At 33.5% G+C, this 19436-nt stretch overlaps 1 protein-coding gene and 1 pseudogene across 4 annotated transcripts in view; one reads left to right on the top strand and one right to left on the bottom strand.

The window, feature by feature from the left end:
- The window catches only part of FSTL5 (follistatin like 5), a gene marked incomplete at both ends in the record, with an annotated part of 542883 nt that overhangs the window by 283216 nt on the left and 240231 nt on the right, over window positions 1-19436 (bottom strand). For all 3 annotated transcript variants that reach the window (XM_082611409.1, XM_082611410.1, XM_082611411.1), the window contains one exon: window positions 4432-4628. In XM_082611409.1, coding sequence (XP_082467535.1) covers window positions 4432-4628 — 197 coding nt within the window. The remainder of the gene's footprint in view (window positions 1-4431; window positions 4629-19436) is intronic.
- Window positions 12094-12720, top strand: LOC309798788 (AP-3 complex subunit sigma-1-like; annotated as a pseudogene). The gene has a single exon. The product of its transcript is annotated as an AP-3 complex subunit sigma-1-like (transcript).

Raw genomic sequence — 19436 nt, 5'->3', positions numbered from 1 at the left:
ATTCTATAACTTGCCATTAGTTTTTAAGAAAGTCACATAGATGTTGGTAACTATTGAAAGTGATGTATTTGGTTATACACATTTAGGGGGAGAATATAAATAAAACAGAACTATATTGTTTTGAGTGATAAGGAATTTGGAGCCCCAGGGAAAATTAAGGAGTTGAAACTGAGAGATAGACTTGGGTCCTGTATCTGTGGTACAGAAAATGCAAGGCATGATCTGAACAGAGCACAAGGAAAGGAAAAGTGTACAAAGTGCTTCATCTAAACTGGATTTCAATGTGTGATTTGTGTAATATGTGATATAATCCCATCCTCTACCACCCTATACATCTTCAGTCATTCAACCAAGTACATATTGCTTTTTGCAAATGGGTTGTGTGTGTGTGTGTGTGCATGCATGTGTGTGTGTAGCTCAAAGAGAAATGCAAAGGGAATGACAGACATCTGGATTATAGAAACGTAATAGTATTATTACAATTACTACTACCATTATCATTACTCAGTTACTGTACTATACTGAGGACTTATATATTTTTAAAAATATTTAAATTGTAAAATATAGTCAATTAAAGCATATTGTTTCTTTCATAACACATCTATGTCTGTCTTAATCAAGATATTGCTTTCAATTATTTCTTATAACTTGGTTTTATGGGCAATAAAAAACTGCACAAAACTAGGTATTTTACAGTTTGACAGGTAAGGATATTTTAGTATAATATATATCAGCATCTTAAAAACAAAATATATATGATATTTATTTTAAGTTTAGTTCAATTTAACATCATATCTGTAAAGACAGGGGCACTATATACTCTGGAGAAAAATGCCCAACATCACAGTGGTTGCAGAATGATGCCATGTACTTGTCTCTAGCCTAGAACTCAGGATTTAACAACATTCATACTAGCTACATGAGATAAGCAGATGAGTACTTCAAATGATATGAGCAAAATAAATAAATGAATAAATAAATAAAACATGCTACCATTTATTTTTCCTAATTTCTTGGAATAACCAAACTATTTTTCTTTTTTTGTAAGAAACATTTTTTCATTGTGAAAATTGGTATTAAAATGCTTGCATATTTAATAATGTGTACATAGATTTCTGGGTTATAATGGTCGATTTGTTCTCACCTATCAGCCGATTGTAAACATTAAAAAATGCAAAGGATGAACTGGATGGAAATATTGATCAGTTGCTCATCCACTAACTCAAGCATGTGTGCCCTTTTTATATTTCCATTATCTTCCACAGTATGCACAGGAAACTTAGATTGGAAAATTTAATTAGAGCTAACAATTACATCATGTTTTCTATGTGCTAGTTATGTTTCTAAGAAGTCTACATTTTCAAAATAATATCAATATCACATCCAGCTTACATACTAGGTGTTATTATCATTGTCAATACGTAGAAAGGGAAGTTGGGACACAGAGAGTTTGGGTCATTTTCTAAAGGTTGCACAGGAATTAAGTAGTATATATGAGTCCAGGTTCTATAATCAAAGTTCTTAAACTGTGATACTATAGATCTTACCCCCTTTAACTATTGCTTTTTATTATCTCTTTCTTCTCTCAACTACCTCTAGTTTCTAATTTACTTGAAACTCTGCAAGAGAAGCTTTAGAATATATATTCATTATGTGGAGTATGAACAGAACATGGGCACCCAGATTTTATGCTGAATTTATAAAACCTCAAAGCCAAATTATGTTTGTTAATTTTTACTTGTCATTGGCAGTATCTTGGAATTACAGATTACATTTCTGCTAATAATAGCTTGTAAATTATTAGAAGAACACCATTAAGATCCATTCCCCTTTTTCTCTTTTAATTTAAATTATTTTGAAACTTGATATTAAGTGATGATATTATATGTTTCCAAGCTGATTTTTAAAGTCATATGTATTATTGACTTTAATATTATAATACTTGGAATACAAGTTCTTTAAAAGCACCTGTAACCTAAAAAGACACAAGTCAAAAACAATATTTATGCTCGTAAGAGCTAGAGATGTATTATATATTTTCCATGGCGTCAGTTACAACCTTCTGGTTTTTTCATAGCTGATTGCTGACAGATGAGATGCTAACATTTCCAATCTATAAAGCTGAAGGAAGTACTGGGGCATGTCTTCAGGGGTTAGTAAATATTACTTCTCCAGATCCTTCCTTGCCTGTACCTTGTGGATGGTCAACATATAAATAGGATTCTGAAGATCCTTTCTGTTCTCACATGATAACTTTCAGATGAACTGGAAGGGCACTTTTCAGATGCAAAAGCAAATCCAAATCAAAGGTAACAGGAAAAACAAAACGAAATGCTGTAGCAGATGACTTTATTATGGGTTGCACTCTGTCCTCCCCAAATATATGTTCAAGTCTTAACCCTGAGGACTTCAGAATGTAAACTTTTTTGGAAATAGGGTCATTGAAGATGTAATTAGATACTGTAAGATGTGGTCCTGCTAGAGTAGGGTGGACCCTCAGTCCAATATGACTGGTATCCTTTGAAGAAGGGACAAAATGATGTGAAAACAAATACACAGAGAGAAGCTATTTGACTGCAGAAGAAGGGACTGGAGTGATGCACCTACAAGCCAAGGAATGCCTGGCGCTACCGGCAGCTTAAAGGGGCAAGAAAAGACTCTCCCCCCTGCAAGAGGCTTCAGATAGAGCATAGCCCTGCCAACACCTCCATCTCAGACGTTGAGCCTCCAGAACTGACAGGTTGTCTGAGCCACCCAGTTTGGGGTACTTTCTTATGGCCACCCTAGGAAACTAATATAAACTTAGATGTAGCAGAAACTTGAAACAATTATAGGTGAGTGCTGTCAATGCCATTTTCCAGTGATGAGCAATTTTCTCTTTGGACTCAGAAGGGGGTCCTAGATTTGGTCAGATCATGTGTCATACCCAACCAGTGGTTAAAGTAGTGTAGACATGTTAATGAAAACTAAAAACTATTATAAAATTAAAAAGTAAGAAACAAAACCAAAAACACAATATATTTGAATATGTCAAACATGCATAGATCCAAGTGACATGCCTTAATTATAAATCCATTTTAACTGAATTACATCATTTCTTTACTAGAAATGTAAAATTCTGAAGAGTTTCATTCTTGAAAAATAAATTATGACAGGTATGACAACATGAATATCTTAATTAAAAGTTTTCTAACTTTACCTTAAAATTCCAGAGTTTCATTCCTTGAATCCCAGGGCCTGGGACTTAGTAACTACTCATTAAATGTAAGCTGAATTAAAGAAGATAATGAAAACGGTGTGTTTTTTAATTACCTAGAATGACAAGTCAATTTGCTCACAAGGTCACTTTGATATGAAGTCTCTAAACTAAGTTACACTATCCTAAAACTTGAAATACTTGCATAATAAGACCGATATTCCACATTGTTGGATATTTTAAGTAAGCCATAAAATTAAATATGAAATATGAAGGGCATGATGTTGTGGAAATAGACAACTGATTTTTTTTTGAAAACTATATTTCCTGTTAAGCACAGCAGCAAAATCCACCTTAAGATCCACTATAGGAATTACCATGGACTCAGCAACACTCCTCAGGGTTATCACCAATTTCCTAGTCGCCCTGGAGTGGCTTCTTCTCTCCTTTGCTCCCTAAAAACCTATATATATTTGTGGAGAAATCTTATGTCCATCATTTTACATTTCCATCACTATCCACAACTAATTTATGTTCTTAAATCTGGGTATTTCAATTTCCTTCAGCAGTCTGTCTCAGTAACACACACATTAAAATATTTCTATTTTTCCAAAATGGCTCACATAAAGAACTTTTGTGTATTAAAATATTCTCTTCTCTTTAATAACAATTTGTCTATATGTATCATTTTGGTGGCAATTTTCAAAGAAATGAACTTTAATAATGTTGACATAATATTAAAATCAGATTTAATATACCTGATCTTTGATAATTAAAAAAGTACTGGAGTAGGTCAATAATTGAATACCTTCTTAAATCACTTATTTACAATATGTTATAGATGTACTCAATTGCTCTTCAGTAATGCCCTTGAATACCAGATAAACAAGCTTCCATTGACTGATAGAAAATTAAACATTACAAGAGCTCCAGGATATATCTGGAGATATTTTATAAATTCTATAAGAGAGAACTGGCAATTCCTTTAGGTATTTAAGGTATAGAAACCTGTCAAATTAGGTATCTCTTTTAAATTGTACAACATCATATAAATGTTACTTAAAATTAATACTGCTGATAGAGTAGTCAATTTTTTCTCTTAAAAATATTTTATGTCTATAATCAAGTTATATGAATAAAATATTTTTTATTTATATAGCATACATTCACACAAATGTAAATATATTGCATATGCTATACTTAAATTAGCTTGTTAATTTAGTCATTAATCTTACCTGAGTTAGTTCATTGATATTTACAAGTCCATTACTGTCAGCATCAAAATATTTAAACATTTGATCCACCAGCAACTTCTTCCGAAATACGTCGTCACCGTTAGGGTTTTCATTGTCTTGTGTAACATATTTTTGATTTTGTAAATCTAAAAGCATGCTTTTCATCTTGCTGTATTCAGTGGCCTTGCAGTTATCTCCTGTAACAAAAGAACTAAGTTATTTTCAAAACAATATTATTAGAAAGGAATCATTTATTTTATTAAAGTTTTAAGCTGATCTCTAGTAGGTAACATACTTTGTACATAATATTTATGTTTCTATTGCATACTTTACTACTTGCACAAGGAAAAAAGAATGGGCTATTTACATGAGAGGATAGAAAATTTTCATTAGTATCAAATCCAATAACGACACAAATACTGTGTGTTTTCTCGATGACAAGGTCATTGATTCTATGAATGTACATAGAAAAACATGATAGCTTCAATTGGCTCCAATGTTTAAATACACTACCTTAGTTTAACTCCTCACTATACATGTCTATAGTGATAATTTCACAGGTTTTGAACATGAGGTTCAGGGAGATGAAATGACTCACCCAAACAAAGGGTTAGATTGTGCTGGATTTTGTGCTTAAACTGATATATATATATAGATAGATAGATAGATAGATAGATAGATAGATATAGATATAGATATATATATAATCTGGCTCCAAAAGAGTATAGCAAGTTTTTAATTGGAAATATATATATTTTTTACATTTGGATTTGTTTTGAAGAAGTTTGTGTGTGTGTGTATTTACACTTTTTCTTGATTCTATTTTTAATGATGCTAAGCTCATATTTGTTTTCTTCCAAAAGTTTATTTATTAACTTATTTTTCTGATATTCATCTATTTCTCTGTTTAGAGTCTTGGTGTATAATATGAAATATGTTTCCATTTTGTATCTTAAAGTCTTAACCTGTCAATTTCATTTCCACAGCTAAAGTATGAGCTTACTGAAGTAATACACATTACAGATTTTCAGTATCTCCCATAAAATAACCAGCAGAATACTGGGAACTTCATAGTTAATGGAAATAGTTGCTTGGCTTAATATCTTCAAAAATAACTGCAATTGCTCTAATATCTTTACATCATTATTTTACAAAGGATTTTTCTTACAGTAGTCCCCATGCTGATGTCTTTATAACACATTGAAATGAAATGTGCTTACTATTGATAATAAATGTGATATAAAATGTATACAGAAAATACAATGTGTAATTTAATTTATAAATGAAAATGTAGGCATTATATTAGCTGAGAATTTTCACAATATATTTTTTAGGAAAAAACCTAACTTTACAGTTGTGGTTCATTTTGACAATTAAGCTGTGACAGAATCTACAATATTTCTAAAGATGTTAAAATATATGTCTGAGAAGCATGGGGTTGAGGTCTCATTCCTTTTCCCGACAAGATGGAAAACAATCTCTTCCAGAGAGATGAGAGACTATCTTGTTTTTCAAAGACAGTGAAATGGCTTCTGTTTTTCAGCAATTTTAGTGTTTAGCAATCCTGTCAAGAACTTCTTTTTTACAAGATGTAAACTTTGTACCACAAATTAAGTGAATTTTGCACTATTCTGTTCTCAGTAAAGAATAATAATAAGAATATGTTTTCATAATAGAACAGAAATCACTGACAAAAGAGAAAAGTAATCAAGTCCAGAGGGATAGGTAACAATTTTGGTGTCTGTGAACGATGCATAAGAGGAAGGCTCCAAATACGTGTGCGTGTGTGTGTGCAGCAGGAAGAGGGAGAAAACCATTCCAACTGCCCTCCCTGGGATTTCTGTATTTGACCTTGGACCTGCCTGTCCTTTCATTTGACTGACAGGAAGGAGGATGGAGTCTGGGGGAAGTGACCTGTGTCCATCCATGATGAGCAGGTGAGAACATGGGAAATAGAATTTAAGTGCTGAACACCTTTTAACTAATATTTGAAATTTGGTGTGAGGAGATACAATTTTAGGTTGTTACACTCTAATTTTGATCAAATCAAGTAATACAATCATCATCATGCTCTCTCTATAGATACTTTTTCCCAAATTGTAAATTCCCTGGCAAGTCCAGGTATTGAGGTAGCTGCTGGAAATCCAAAGAAAACAAAAATAAAAACATTGCAGTTAAGGCATTCACATTCTATGGAAATGTGAAATAAACAGTCCTAAAATTATGTAAAGTTTTGTAGAATTTAGAGATTTTAAATAATCACTGTTACAGATTTTTTTTTTAGTAATAAATAGATACATCTATTATTAATATACAGATTACATGTAATGCAGGCTTTCTATGTGCCAGGAACTTTTTATGTATTAAATTACTTAACTCTCATGACAATCCAACAAGAAAGACTTTATAATTATCACTATTTTAAAGATGAAGAACTAAGACACAGAGAGATTAAATAACTTGTTCAAAATTACAGAGCTAGAAAGGAGCACAATGATTTTTACACCCAGGCAATATCTCTTTTAGCCTTTATTCTCTACTTTTCTCATCTTCAGAACTGAGTTTAAAATCAACTTATACATGGATTCAGTAAATTTGTCCAAGGATTATTTGAAAAGTGAAAAACAAATATAATAATAAACTCCAGGCAGTATCATTGCTTAAATTGCAGGTAGAGAAAAAAGAACTTGCAAAGGGAGAGAGAGAAAAAGAAAAGGACTCTCTGAGAAATAGCAAGAAAACTGTAAGTATTGAAGAGGAAGCTAACGAGAAAAGAACTTTTCAAGAAAGAGGGTGTGATGAAATGTTAAATGTTTCAGAGTAAAAATAAGATAAGAAATGAAACATGCTCATTAGATTCCTTAAGTTGGAGGTAATTGATGACAATAAAGGGAAATTTTAGTGAATAAATGGAAAAGTCCTATTACAATGGGTTAAAATGAGTAAAAACATAATGATGATTTGGAAATATTAAATGTTTACTACCCTTTTAATAAGGATCAATATAAAAATATATAGAATTAATGAAAAAGAATAGATATTTAGAAATAAACATCAATGTATATTAAGAAATCATGGCCTCATCCAAGAATAATTTCAAGAAGGAAGTTAAAAAATTTTAGTTTGTTGATTTGTTTGCTTTGGTAGGATTCCTATCTCAATACTTAATCAACTGATGGTGTTAGGAAAAGAAACCTGACACCTGTTGGTGTTAAGCAGCGAAAGGAAAGAAAACTTCTCCTGGACTCACTTGGTGCTCTTGGAGACCAGTAAGAGATCACCTCTGCTGTGCCTGTTCTAGACACTGAGGACAAGAGGAATGAGGTCGCCACCTGATGGTACCTATACCATCCTCCTGCCCATGAATGCAGATTCCAGGGCTGTGCTGACTCTGGACTCAGAGTGATTCTAGGGCAGTTAAAATCCACCTAGACTTGTGTGGTCTGGAAGAAGGCAGAATCTCTGACTTTCTTTTTTTTTTTTTTGCTTTTTTTCTCATTTAAGTAATAGATTCATAATTTTATTCCAACTAAACTATTTTGTGAAACAAAAAACATGCTTGATAACGCCACATGGCCAAAACATGCATGATATTCCTGTATTCTTATTATGTGCACAAGTTCTCACTTGTTTTGATTTTTTTTTTTTTTTTTTTTGCGGTATGCGGGCCTCTCACTGTTGTGGCCTCTCCCGTTGCGGAGCACAGGCTCCGGATGCGCAGGCCCAGCGGCCATGGCTCACGGGCCCAGCCGCTCCGCGGCATATGGGATCCTCCCAGACCGGGGCACGAACCCATATCCCCTGCATCGGCAGGCGGACTCTCAACCACTGCGCCACCAGGGAGGCCCTGTTTTGATTTTTTAAATTAATTTTTATCAGAGTATACTTGATTTACAATGTTGTGTTAGTTTCTGCTGTACAGCAAAGTGAACCAGTCATACATATATACATATCCACTCTTTTTTAGATTCTGTTCCCATATAGGTCATTACAGAGTATTGAGTAGAGTACCCCATGCTGTACAGCAGGTTATTGTTGGTTATCTATTTTATATATAGCAGTGTGTATATGTCAATCCCAATTTCCCAATTAATCCCTCCCCCCTCCCCTGCTCTCCCCCTTGGTAACCATAAGTTTTTTTTTCTACATTTGTGGCTCTGTTTCTGTTTTGTAAATAGGTTCATGTGTACCCTTTTTTTTAGATTCCACATGTAAGTGATATCCTGTGAGATTCATGTTTCTCATTCTGACTCTCTGACTTTCAAATGGTCTCACCTGTGTATTGGCAAGGCTTCTCCAAGACTCTACTGAACTGAGGATAATTACGTTTTATATATCTGATAGTACCACCATCAGTTTTGAGTACATGATAAGTGCTCAAAATTATAGCTTCTATGAATTATGCTTAACGCTACTTTTTCAAAGCCTGTAATTTGTACTTATCTCTTTGAAATTACACTGTTATCCTTCCCTTCCATCCATCATTAAGAAGTACCATTTCTTTTCAACATAAAAATAATCAAATATAAGTATATAAGAATATTACTTCTCTTTTTAGCATTTATATTTCAAATTTTATTAATTTGATCCTAATATAAGCTGAAATCTTAGAAATTAAAAGGATACAAATTAAATGTTTTTATTTTAGCATCAATTCTTTTCATGTATTAGTATGCATACTGGAATTGTTTTTTCCTCAAACTATTAAACAATTGCTAAAAGAAAACGTTTACACCTTTTTAATATGTAAACATTTTTTAAAATGTAAATATTTTCTAAAATGTGTTTTAGAAAAATACTTTGCATTTATAACATAAGGAATGTATGAAAACTTCAGTATGTTGATTTAATATGCATCTATGAATAAATTCAACATGGCAAACTATTATATTTAAATTCTTTTTTTTTTTTTTTTTTTTTTTTTTTTTTTGCGGTATGCGGGCCTCTCACTGTTGTGGCCTCCCCCGTTGCGGAGCACAGGCTCCGGATGCGCAGGCCCAGCGGCCATGGCTCACGGGCCCAGCCGCTCCGCGGCATATGGGATCCTCCCAGACCGGGGCACGAACCCGTGTCCCCTGCATCGGCAGGCGGACTCTCAACCACTGCGCCACCAGGGAGGCCCCTAAATTCATTTTTAAATTCATTGTTAAACTGTGTGTTTGAAGGAATTAAAATTATCTTGGTTAAAAGTAGTCTGAACAAAATTAAAATAAACTTTAACTGGAGTATCTACTAAAATATGGAAAATCTAATGGTGTAAATTTTTTTATATTACATAAACTTTACTTAAAAGTTCTTATTAAAACATGTTTACAGTTACACATAAGATTAATGTAAAACTGTTATGTTTCAGATACTATTCTATTTCTGGAAATTTACTAACACAAGCACACCTACACACCACTTCACAACTTTCTACATTTAAAGAGCCATGATTTCCTCATGGAGAGGGAATTTTTTTTTAAGCAATAGACTTTACTTTTCAGAGCAGTTTTATTTTCATAGAAAGATTGAGCAGAAAATACAGATTTTCCATGTACTCTTTGCCCCCCCATATGCACAGACTCCCCCACTATCAACATCCCCACAAAAATTGATGAACTTACAGTGATGTCATTGTCACAAAAAAACCCTATATTAGAGTTCATTAGTACATAGGGTTCTTGGTGTTATATACTCCATGGATTTTAACAAATGTATAATGACACGTGTGCACCTGTATCTACAGAGTGGTTTCACTGCCCTAAAGGTCCTCTATGCTCTCTGCCTATTCATCTCTCCATCCTCCTTAACCCCTGACAAACACTGACTTTTTTACTGTCTCCATAGTTTTGCCTTTTCCAGACTGTCATAGATTTGGAATTGTATACAATATGTAGACTTCTCAGATTGGCTTCTGAGAAGTCAATTCATTTAAGATTCCTTTGTGTCATGGCTTGTTAGCTCATTTCTTTTTATCACTGAATAACGTTCCACTGTCTGCATGGACCACAGTTTATTTATCCACTTACCTACTGAAGGGTATCTTTATTGCTTCCAAGTTTTGGCAATTTTGAGTAAAGCTGTTGTAAACATCCATGTTTAGGTATCTGTGTGGACTTAAATTTTCAAATCCTTATCCTAAGGAGCATAATTACTGGATTGTATGTAAGATTATGTTTAGTTGTGTATAAAATCACCAAACTGTCTTCCAAAATGGCTGTACATTAGCAGTAGATGAGAGCTCCTGTTGCTCCAAACCCTCACCAGCACTTGGTGTTGTCAGTGTTTTGGACTCACCATTACAATAAGTGTGTAGTGGTGTCGTGCTGTCTTACAGAGAAGTTTTTAAATGAATGAGGGACTATATTTTACAAGAAACATTGGTTCCATAACATTTCCCCCACTCTCTGCACACACACAATGTGATTTGGCTTAATTTAACATCTCCTTAAACGTTGTTGACTAGTTAAATGAAAATGATTAAAAACACAGTTAATTCAATTGACATGCTTACTGATTAATTTTGGGAATTAGTCTTACTGGAAATAAAAGGAAAATATTGTGAGTTAAATATTAATTCTCCAAACACTTTGTTCCTTATGATGTAACTTTTTTCAATTATATGCCACATGGTCATTGACAACTGCCTACATCTATACAAGCAGTATTAAAAAGGGGTTTGATTTTCTAGCTTGGCAAATGTGATATTATAATTTCAATAAAGGTGTTCTAGTAACCAGATCACTTTTTTCTCTTTACCCTGAAAGAACATTAATTAAAATGCTTTTGAGGGACGAGATTAGGCATCCCATGCTCTGTTTTCAATTATATTCTTCAAAGGTGACACACTTTGGAGCAAGTAGGCAGCTTAGTTCTTACTATCCCCACCCTCTCTCATCATCCTCACAAACAGAATCACATATTATAAAGATGCAGAGAATTCTGGCAGAAAACACAACAAAATAAAACAGAGCACAATACAATGATGATGGTTATCTAGAATGCTTGGGAACCTTAGTGAAAAATGTATATTTATCTTACCTGAAATAAATTCAACTTGTAATATAATTATCACAATTACTCAAGGGTGTGAGTTTAATGTTTAGTGAATTAACAGTCTTTAAGTCATTATCTTTATAGTTAAAACCAAGAAAATATAGTATGCTTCATATGAAAAGGCATACCTCCTATAGAATATGTGATAAGTAGCTAATGATGTCAAACAGTTTATGAAATAAGTTTTTCCTAATTAATTATTGTTTGTTTTCTGGCAACCTTTCTACAAATATTTTGTACACAATATGAAGGCCTTTCATCTTTTCACATTTTTGAAATTGCTGTTAAAGTATGAGTGCATATTGCCTTAAAAATTATACTATACAGTTCTTACAGTTCTCATTGTGGTAGTCTGTGTTTTATAGAGGTTTTTAATTTTGATTTATATTATCTGGATTTATAATATTTCAAGGAGTAAAGATATATAAAAGATATTCTTGAATTTTTAAAAAAATTGATGAAAGTAATTTAAAAAATAATCAGGTTATGAAAGAGTGTCTATCCCTAAATCAAGTAGAGTCAAAACTAAGACTTGGCACGCGCGTGTGCGGGAGGGGGCGGGTGGGGAAGGATCGCCAGCGAGATCCCGAGGCGAGGCTTGTGCGTCCGCCCGTCCTCGCCCTGGCCCCTAGCTCCCACCGGGTCGGCCCGGCTCAGCCATGATCAAGGCAATCCTCATCTTTAACAACCACGGGAAGCCGCGGCTCTCCAAGTTCTACCAGCCCTACAGTGAAGATACAACAGCAAATCATCAGGGAGACATTCCATTTGGTATCTAAGAGAGATGAAAATGTTTGTAATTTCCTAGAAGGAGGATTATTAATTGGAGGATCTGACAACAAACTGATTTATAGACATTATGCAACATTATATTTTGTCTTCTGTGTGGATTCTTCAGAAAGTGAACTTGACATTTTAGATCTAATTCAAGTATTTGTGGAAACATTAGACAAGTGTTTTGAAAACGTCTGTGAACTGGATTTAATTTTCCATGTAGACAAGGTTCACAATATTCTTGCAGAAATGGTGATGGGGAAAAATGGTATTGGAGACCAACATGAATGAGATTGTTACACAAATTGATGCACAAAATAAACTGGAGAAATCTGAGGCTGGCTTAGTGCGAGCTCCAGGCCATGCTGTATCAGCTGTAAAGAATATGAATCTTCCTGAGATCCCAAGAAATATTAACATTGGTGACATCAGTATAAAAGTGCCAAACCTGCCCTCTTTTAAATAAAAAATTTTAAAGGCCACTCCCAGGTAAAATCCGGGAGAAAAGTCATCTAAGTTTACCATGCAGTTGTTTACCAAAAATAGAGGAGGAGAGTCTTAACTTTTGCTCTTGGATTTAAGTCAAGGTGCTGTATAGAAGTTATGTAAAATCAGTATGGAAGTTCATTGTTGCTTTTCTTGCTCAGTGATTTTGGAGAAATTGATTAGTTACAGCGTGATTTATTTCTTTATTTTCTAAACTGCATTCCTATGACCACCTAAGGCATGCCTCTATGTATTGGCTACTACAGTATTTTGAAAAGTGTTTGGGACATTTCTTTAAATTACGTATAACGCAAAATGTTGGTGTTTTGTATGGATCACAAATACAGCATTCCTTAATTCTTTCTGTTATTTGTCAGAATTGTTATTTAAAGAACAAAGTATGTATTGCATGAAAACATTATGACTTTTTCTCTTAGTTTAAATAAACTCCAAGGTAACTGGACTTCTAAAGCAAAAAAGAAAAAAAAAGAACAACAAAAAAAACTAAGACTCATGTAACTCCATTAAGAGCAGGACTCTTACTACTTCTGAACACTAAATAATCTTGTCCAATAATTTTATCATAGTACCCAATATGTGGTTTTCAATGAAAATTGTATTGTTTGCATTGATCTTACAGAAGGTATGCTATTCATATCTGTGAAGCCATAGGCATATAATGATTTTAATCCAATATATACACAGCAATTATTGTGTGCTGGCACTGTTCTAAGTATTTTACAGACAGCTCATTTAATCTTTAAAATGATCCTGTGAAGTAAGGACAATTACTATACCATCTCCTTGAAACATAATAAGCCCAATAACAGGCTTGACATTTGACTTTACATGAAAGATTAAGAAAATTCTGACCCAATAATTGTAAGCGCATCATACTAGTTAACTCAGACATTTCTCATGAGGTACACAGGACTCACAAGTTGCATCTATTTGTCTCTTGAGAAGATAGAGAAGCTTTAATTATTCTTTCTTTTATGTTACTCTACAAATTTGTGTGAAATTCTGTCAAGAATTTACAGTTTTCTGAGGACTGCCTGCATATATATATTCATGTATATGAATATACATATTCAATAATAAATCATGTGTCTTTTCTCTGCTACACTGAGAGAGACAGAGGTCTTTTTGTTGGTAGGATTTTTAATTTCCCCAACAATCATTAGGAATGCTGCGTAATATTGACAGAAATGACTCTCCAAGCCCGTCTAAACAACATAACTTCAAAAATATGAATCAAATGGAGATATTAACAGGCAAACTTGATAAACCACAATGATAGAGAACACTGTAATAATTCTAGATGGGGAATGTAGATCAAGCAGCCATTAAGCATAGTGCCTTGGTGTGGAGCAAACCCAGAAATATACTCTTACAGGAATATAGTACTCTTCTATATGCATCAGGTTTAATGCTAAATTTATATACAGTAGAAGGTTGAGGTTGAGTTACTTTCTTCCTGAAGTTTATAGTTTGGTGTTAAGTTTCCAAGTTATGAGCATAAGCATATGTCTTTTTCTGATCACTGAATATCTTATTCAGTCAAGAGTTCATACATGTCTTGTCTCAGAATATCTCAGTTACTCTTTGTCTTATTTATTACAGAAAAATACAAAAATGATAGTAAAAAACAGGATTTCTTCTATGGTTTCTACTTTATATATTTTCTATATAGCCTATTCATTATTTTCCATCAAGCAAACAAAAGAGAAAATAGTCATGAATGGGCATCAACCCCCAGCTATGTCTTTATCCCATTAAATTTAACATAAAGAAATATTCTTTCTAAAGTACATCTAATTCTAAGCAACAGTAAATATTCAAATACCGTTATACACTAAACATCACAACAGTAACATTTATAGTATTGTTGTTCTTTCGTTTTATGATAAATACTTTCATACAGGCTCAGCGTTGAAGTGGGATAGTATATGTAACAATTTATAGCTTGGATTTGGGAAGAGATCTTTTGTATATATTGTATGTGTGGGGGGCAATATCACTTTATTGGATTTTTTATCTTGATACAATGATCATGTACAAATAATTTATTTGAATAAATGTAACCTGTAAAAAACCATGTCCCTGGGGTAGTCACTATGTATTGTCATTACTTCTTTTAAGAACAGCTGACCTTCAGGAGACACTGTTCAATGAGAATCCTTTGATATTTCACATTTCAGTTGGTCATAGCATGGATGCTAGCACTAACTGCCTCCTCATTGACCCCAAACCAACCAATTAAACACAAATGATTCTACCAATTTGTGTCTCTCTGTATAAAAGGATCACCCAATGCTCTCAAGAGTCCTGGTAGCTGCAGTTAAACAGTTCAGTCATCGACAGAAGACTTCTTCAACTGGACTGCCATTCTGTACTATATAATGATTCTATGGAATATTTCCAAAGTGGATCCCTATTTTTGTCTGAAATTGCAATAACATAAAATACTATATATTAAGAACATGTGGTCATATACTGCCTACATGCAACATCTATTGTTTTGTTTTCTGGGAGACTATAAATGTTATCTGTTCAATTCCTCAGTGTACATATATCATAGAAATATGATACTATTTGACATTCTATTTTAATGTACACATAGTCACACACAATAAGTAACAAATATTTATTTAGTCCTACACTTTCTTATGGGTATGCATCATGTTTAACAATAGCTCATCATGACCTTGACCAAAGATTTATAAGAGATAGCAAAGGCAGAGGACAAATGATATAAGGGATGTGAATAGGAGGACATGGGGTAATTAATACTGGAAAGATTCTACATTAAGTATAAACTGTGTGTGTGTTCTGTAGAAATTGGGCTTATGGGACAGTGAGTAAATAAATATAGGGGAAATGATAAATTAATCTTTTTTAAAAAATAGAACAATTTTATTCTTTCATTATAGTTCTTTGGAGATATTTTCAACAAAACATAGTAAATATTCCACATATTAGAGAAAACAAACATTTCCTGATATTAATAATAGAAAAAAAATTGAAAACAAATTTTTCACCAACAAAAACTGAAAAAGTCATATTTTTGACAGAAAATAGGTCAGATTTGATTCATGGGCAGTTGATGACTTCCTAGTTAAGTCAATGGCAAACATTTTCCATAAATTTATAGCTTAATTTTGTTCATTAAGGTGAAAATTATATTGAGAGTACATGATATGATAAAAGCATTTTATCCCAAATATGGTAGTGGCAAAGGTGTATTGAAATTAATAATAGTTCCCAATGTTTTTGAACATGTATAATAAATAAGGTACCACAAGTAACAACTATAATTAATAGCCATTTAATCAGTCTTGATAAAATATACTTTGAAAGTCTCCCAGAAATTGAGAAAATGCATAGTCCTAGAGACTGAATAACAGGTACTTTGGTAAGTTGAGTGTTTTCCCCAGCCCTCTAAATTATTGGCTTTCAAAAAGAAAAAAAAAAAAATGGAGAACTGAAGCAGAACCTAATCAAATTGTCAGCTAATTATCAATTTAAAAATAATTTATAACACTGGATCACTGTGTAATTTTTAGCCCATAAACTGGAAGGAGTTCAAAGAATCGATTGACCTGTTATGTCAGACAGAGTCCAGTCAAAAAGCAAAACCAAGCTAGATATTTCAAGCAGGAGACAATATAGGGAGCTGGTTTCCCTGTTGTTAAAGAATTAGGTGAAAAATAAAAAACAAAACAATCTTGAAGTAACTCAGAGACAACTGTAGGAAGTAGCTACACCCTCAAGAGCTGGGGGAATTAGCTTTTAAATGAGATGAATTTGAGGTAATTGTGAGATGCTGGTAGAAGCCTCAGTGAGGGAAAAGAAAACATATTCAGTTAAGAAGCTCTGTGGTCTAAGAAGAAAGGAACAGTGTGATTAATTGGCTTTGTGTCATTGGTGCATGCATGGAAGCTGAAGTCTGATTGTTAAGGGACGGCGTGTGTAAATGTGAAGTAAAGTTGTTCCTGGTCAAAACATGACTGTGTGCATTTTTAAGGAATATTAAGACACTGCTGACTTAAAAAGAGACCACAAAAACGTTGTCTAGTTTGGTGGAAGAAGGAATAAAGATAGATTTATCACACATCTTTATATGCTAAGGCCCATTCCTTGAAAAGGGAAAAATATCAGCTAACTGTAATTGAAAGTAGGGGTATGGCTGCTCACTGCTCAAAAGCAATTAAAAAGGCAAGGTTGGTGAAAAGGAAAGTGTGTTTTATTTTGGAGGCAAGCAATGCAGTGGGGAGGACTCCTGTCCAAAGGCCAACTCACCCCCACAGACAACCAGTGGGTGAGAAATTTTATAGATGGAGGGAGGGGGCTACATGCAGAAACAGCACAGTCAGCTCTGATGGTCATCTTGAAATTGGTCATGCAGTAGTCTGACCAGTGTCATCTTGTCATCTTGATGGTTTTAAGTACAGTTAGTTTTTAGTTCCAGGGTCGGTTTGTTACCATTTCTTTGAGGTTAGTTCTTGGAACTGTGGCAGCTTATGTCATGGCTACAGCCTGGTCATCATGTAGTTAAATTCATTTACCTGGCGGGGGTTTCAGTATCTACAACACAGCTCACAGGATATGGCTCAGAATATTATCGTAGCCCTTGAGGAGGAATTAAAAGTCCTTGACTTTGCTTAACGACTGAACTGTTATTATTATTTGGTCTCATTTGACGGTTTTCCTTTGTTCTGCTTTTTCTCACTTCTCTTATTAAACTTATTCTTTGGCTAAAAGATTTCTACAGACAAAAGGCAGGCTGAGGACGTGGGGTTCAAGGACCACAGTGTCCTGCTCCATTTCATAACTGCTGAAAAGTAGATAGAAGAATATGAGGTGTGAAATTTTTTGTTCTAGTTCTGTGAAAAATTCCATTGGTAGTTTGATAGGGATTTCATTGAATCTGTGGATTGCTTTGGGTAGTATAGTCATTTTCACAATGTTGATTCTTCCAAACCAAGAACATGGTATATCTGTTCCTAGGTTTGTATCGGCTTTTATTTCTTTCATCAGTGTCTTATAGTTTTCTGCATACAGGTCTTTTGTCTCCTTAGGTAGGTTTATTCCTAGGTATTTTATTCCTAGGTATTTTATTCTTTTTGTTGCAATGGTAAATGGGAGTGTTTCCTTATTTTCTCTTTCAGATTTTTCATCATTCGTGTGTAGGAATATGAGAGATTTCTGTGCATTAGTATTGTATCCTGTTACTTTACCAGATTCATTGATTAGCTCTAGTAGTTTTCTGGTAGCATGTTTAGGATTCTCTAGGTATAGTATCATGTCATCTGCAAACAGTGACAGATTTATTTCTTCTTTTCTGATTTGGATTCTGTTAATTTATTTTTCTTCTCTGATTGCCATGGCTATAACCTCCAAATCTATGTTGAATAATAGTGGTGAGAGTGGGCGCTCTTGTCTCACTCCTGATCTGTTTACTGTAGAAATATTTTTAATCCTTTTCTGTGTCTGAGAAATTTCAAATTCTTTTCATTAATGGCCCAAATCTTTTATGGCATTATGCTTTCACACTCACTTTATAAGAGTCTTAAGGAGGTAAGGAGATAAATGCTTAATCTCAGTTGGCTTTCTTCCATCCTGGCTTCTTAATGTCTTTTGTACTTCTCTATCCCTACTAACAGTAGGTAAATTAACTCAGGGCTCCTTTGTCATTCATCTGAATCTTACATTCCTTTCCTAACTGCCTAACTTTTAACTTTCTTTGCTTTCAATCTTGCCAACTTCAATCTAATTACTGTTAAAGCAACCTACAAATTAATATTTTCAGATGTCTTTTCTGCTTTAAACCTTTAAATGGCTCACCATTTCTTTCTAAATTAAGTCCAAACAGAAACATGTGACACAGTCCTTCGGACAAGCTGCTAACTCTTCATTTCTAGTGTAGTTACTTTGGATACTTTGAAATTTCTGAGAGCTGACTTTTCATTGGCTGCTCTACTTCTTTTAGCAAAGATTTCATACTGTCTATTTAGCAGGGTCATGGTACAAAAAGCATACTGAAGCTGCATAGTAAGCATTATATTTTACTCAAATTGTTTAAACGTCCATACACATATTAAATTATTACAAATTAATCACTATAACATTCTGGGAACTGCTTAATGATATTCAGCACAGCACTTAATTTTCCTAGAACAGTTTGTTTATGTTAGTTTGGTTTTAATCATGTAAAATGCTACTTTCTACCACACTGGCACTATTAGCTATTCTAGTAGGAACATGACAAGTCTTCTCCAAAATTAGGAACTGAAGTAAATATTCAGCTAAACAATTGATCCATTCTGATGATTATATTTCAATTATAAAGTACATGGAACACTATTAGAAAAATTGGACTTTAAATCAAAAGGTGGACTCTGTATGCTGTTTTATATGTACTGTGTTTATCAAATAATTTCAAATACATTTTTTAATGAATGCAGCACTCTCAAGAACAGGAAATTACTTTTCTCATAAGTAGCAAAGCCTATTTGTTGCTTTACTAATGTGGTATTTTTGAAGGTTTTTCTATTGGAAATATTTCAGTTATAAGCTTCCAGGAATATTATAGTTAAATTAAAAATATAAAAGCAGTGCAAAACATATTAAGCTGAGATTTGAATTTCATTTTGACTCTTGATGGTTATGCCCATTATATATATTATCAGTCAATAAACCCTCCA

The sequence above is a fragment of the Mesoplodon mirus genome (genome assembly GCF_964341445.2).
Source record: "Mesoplodon mirus genome assembly, chromosome: 2".
Classification (NCBI taxonomy): Eukaryota; Metazoa; Chordata; class Mammalia; order Artiodactyla; family Ziphiidae; genus Mesoplodon; species Mesoplodon mirus.
The sequence above is the reverse complement of the archived record's forward strand: the minus strand, read 5'-3'. Positions and strand labels throughout refer to the sequence as shown.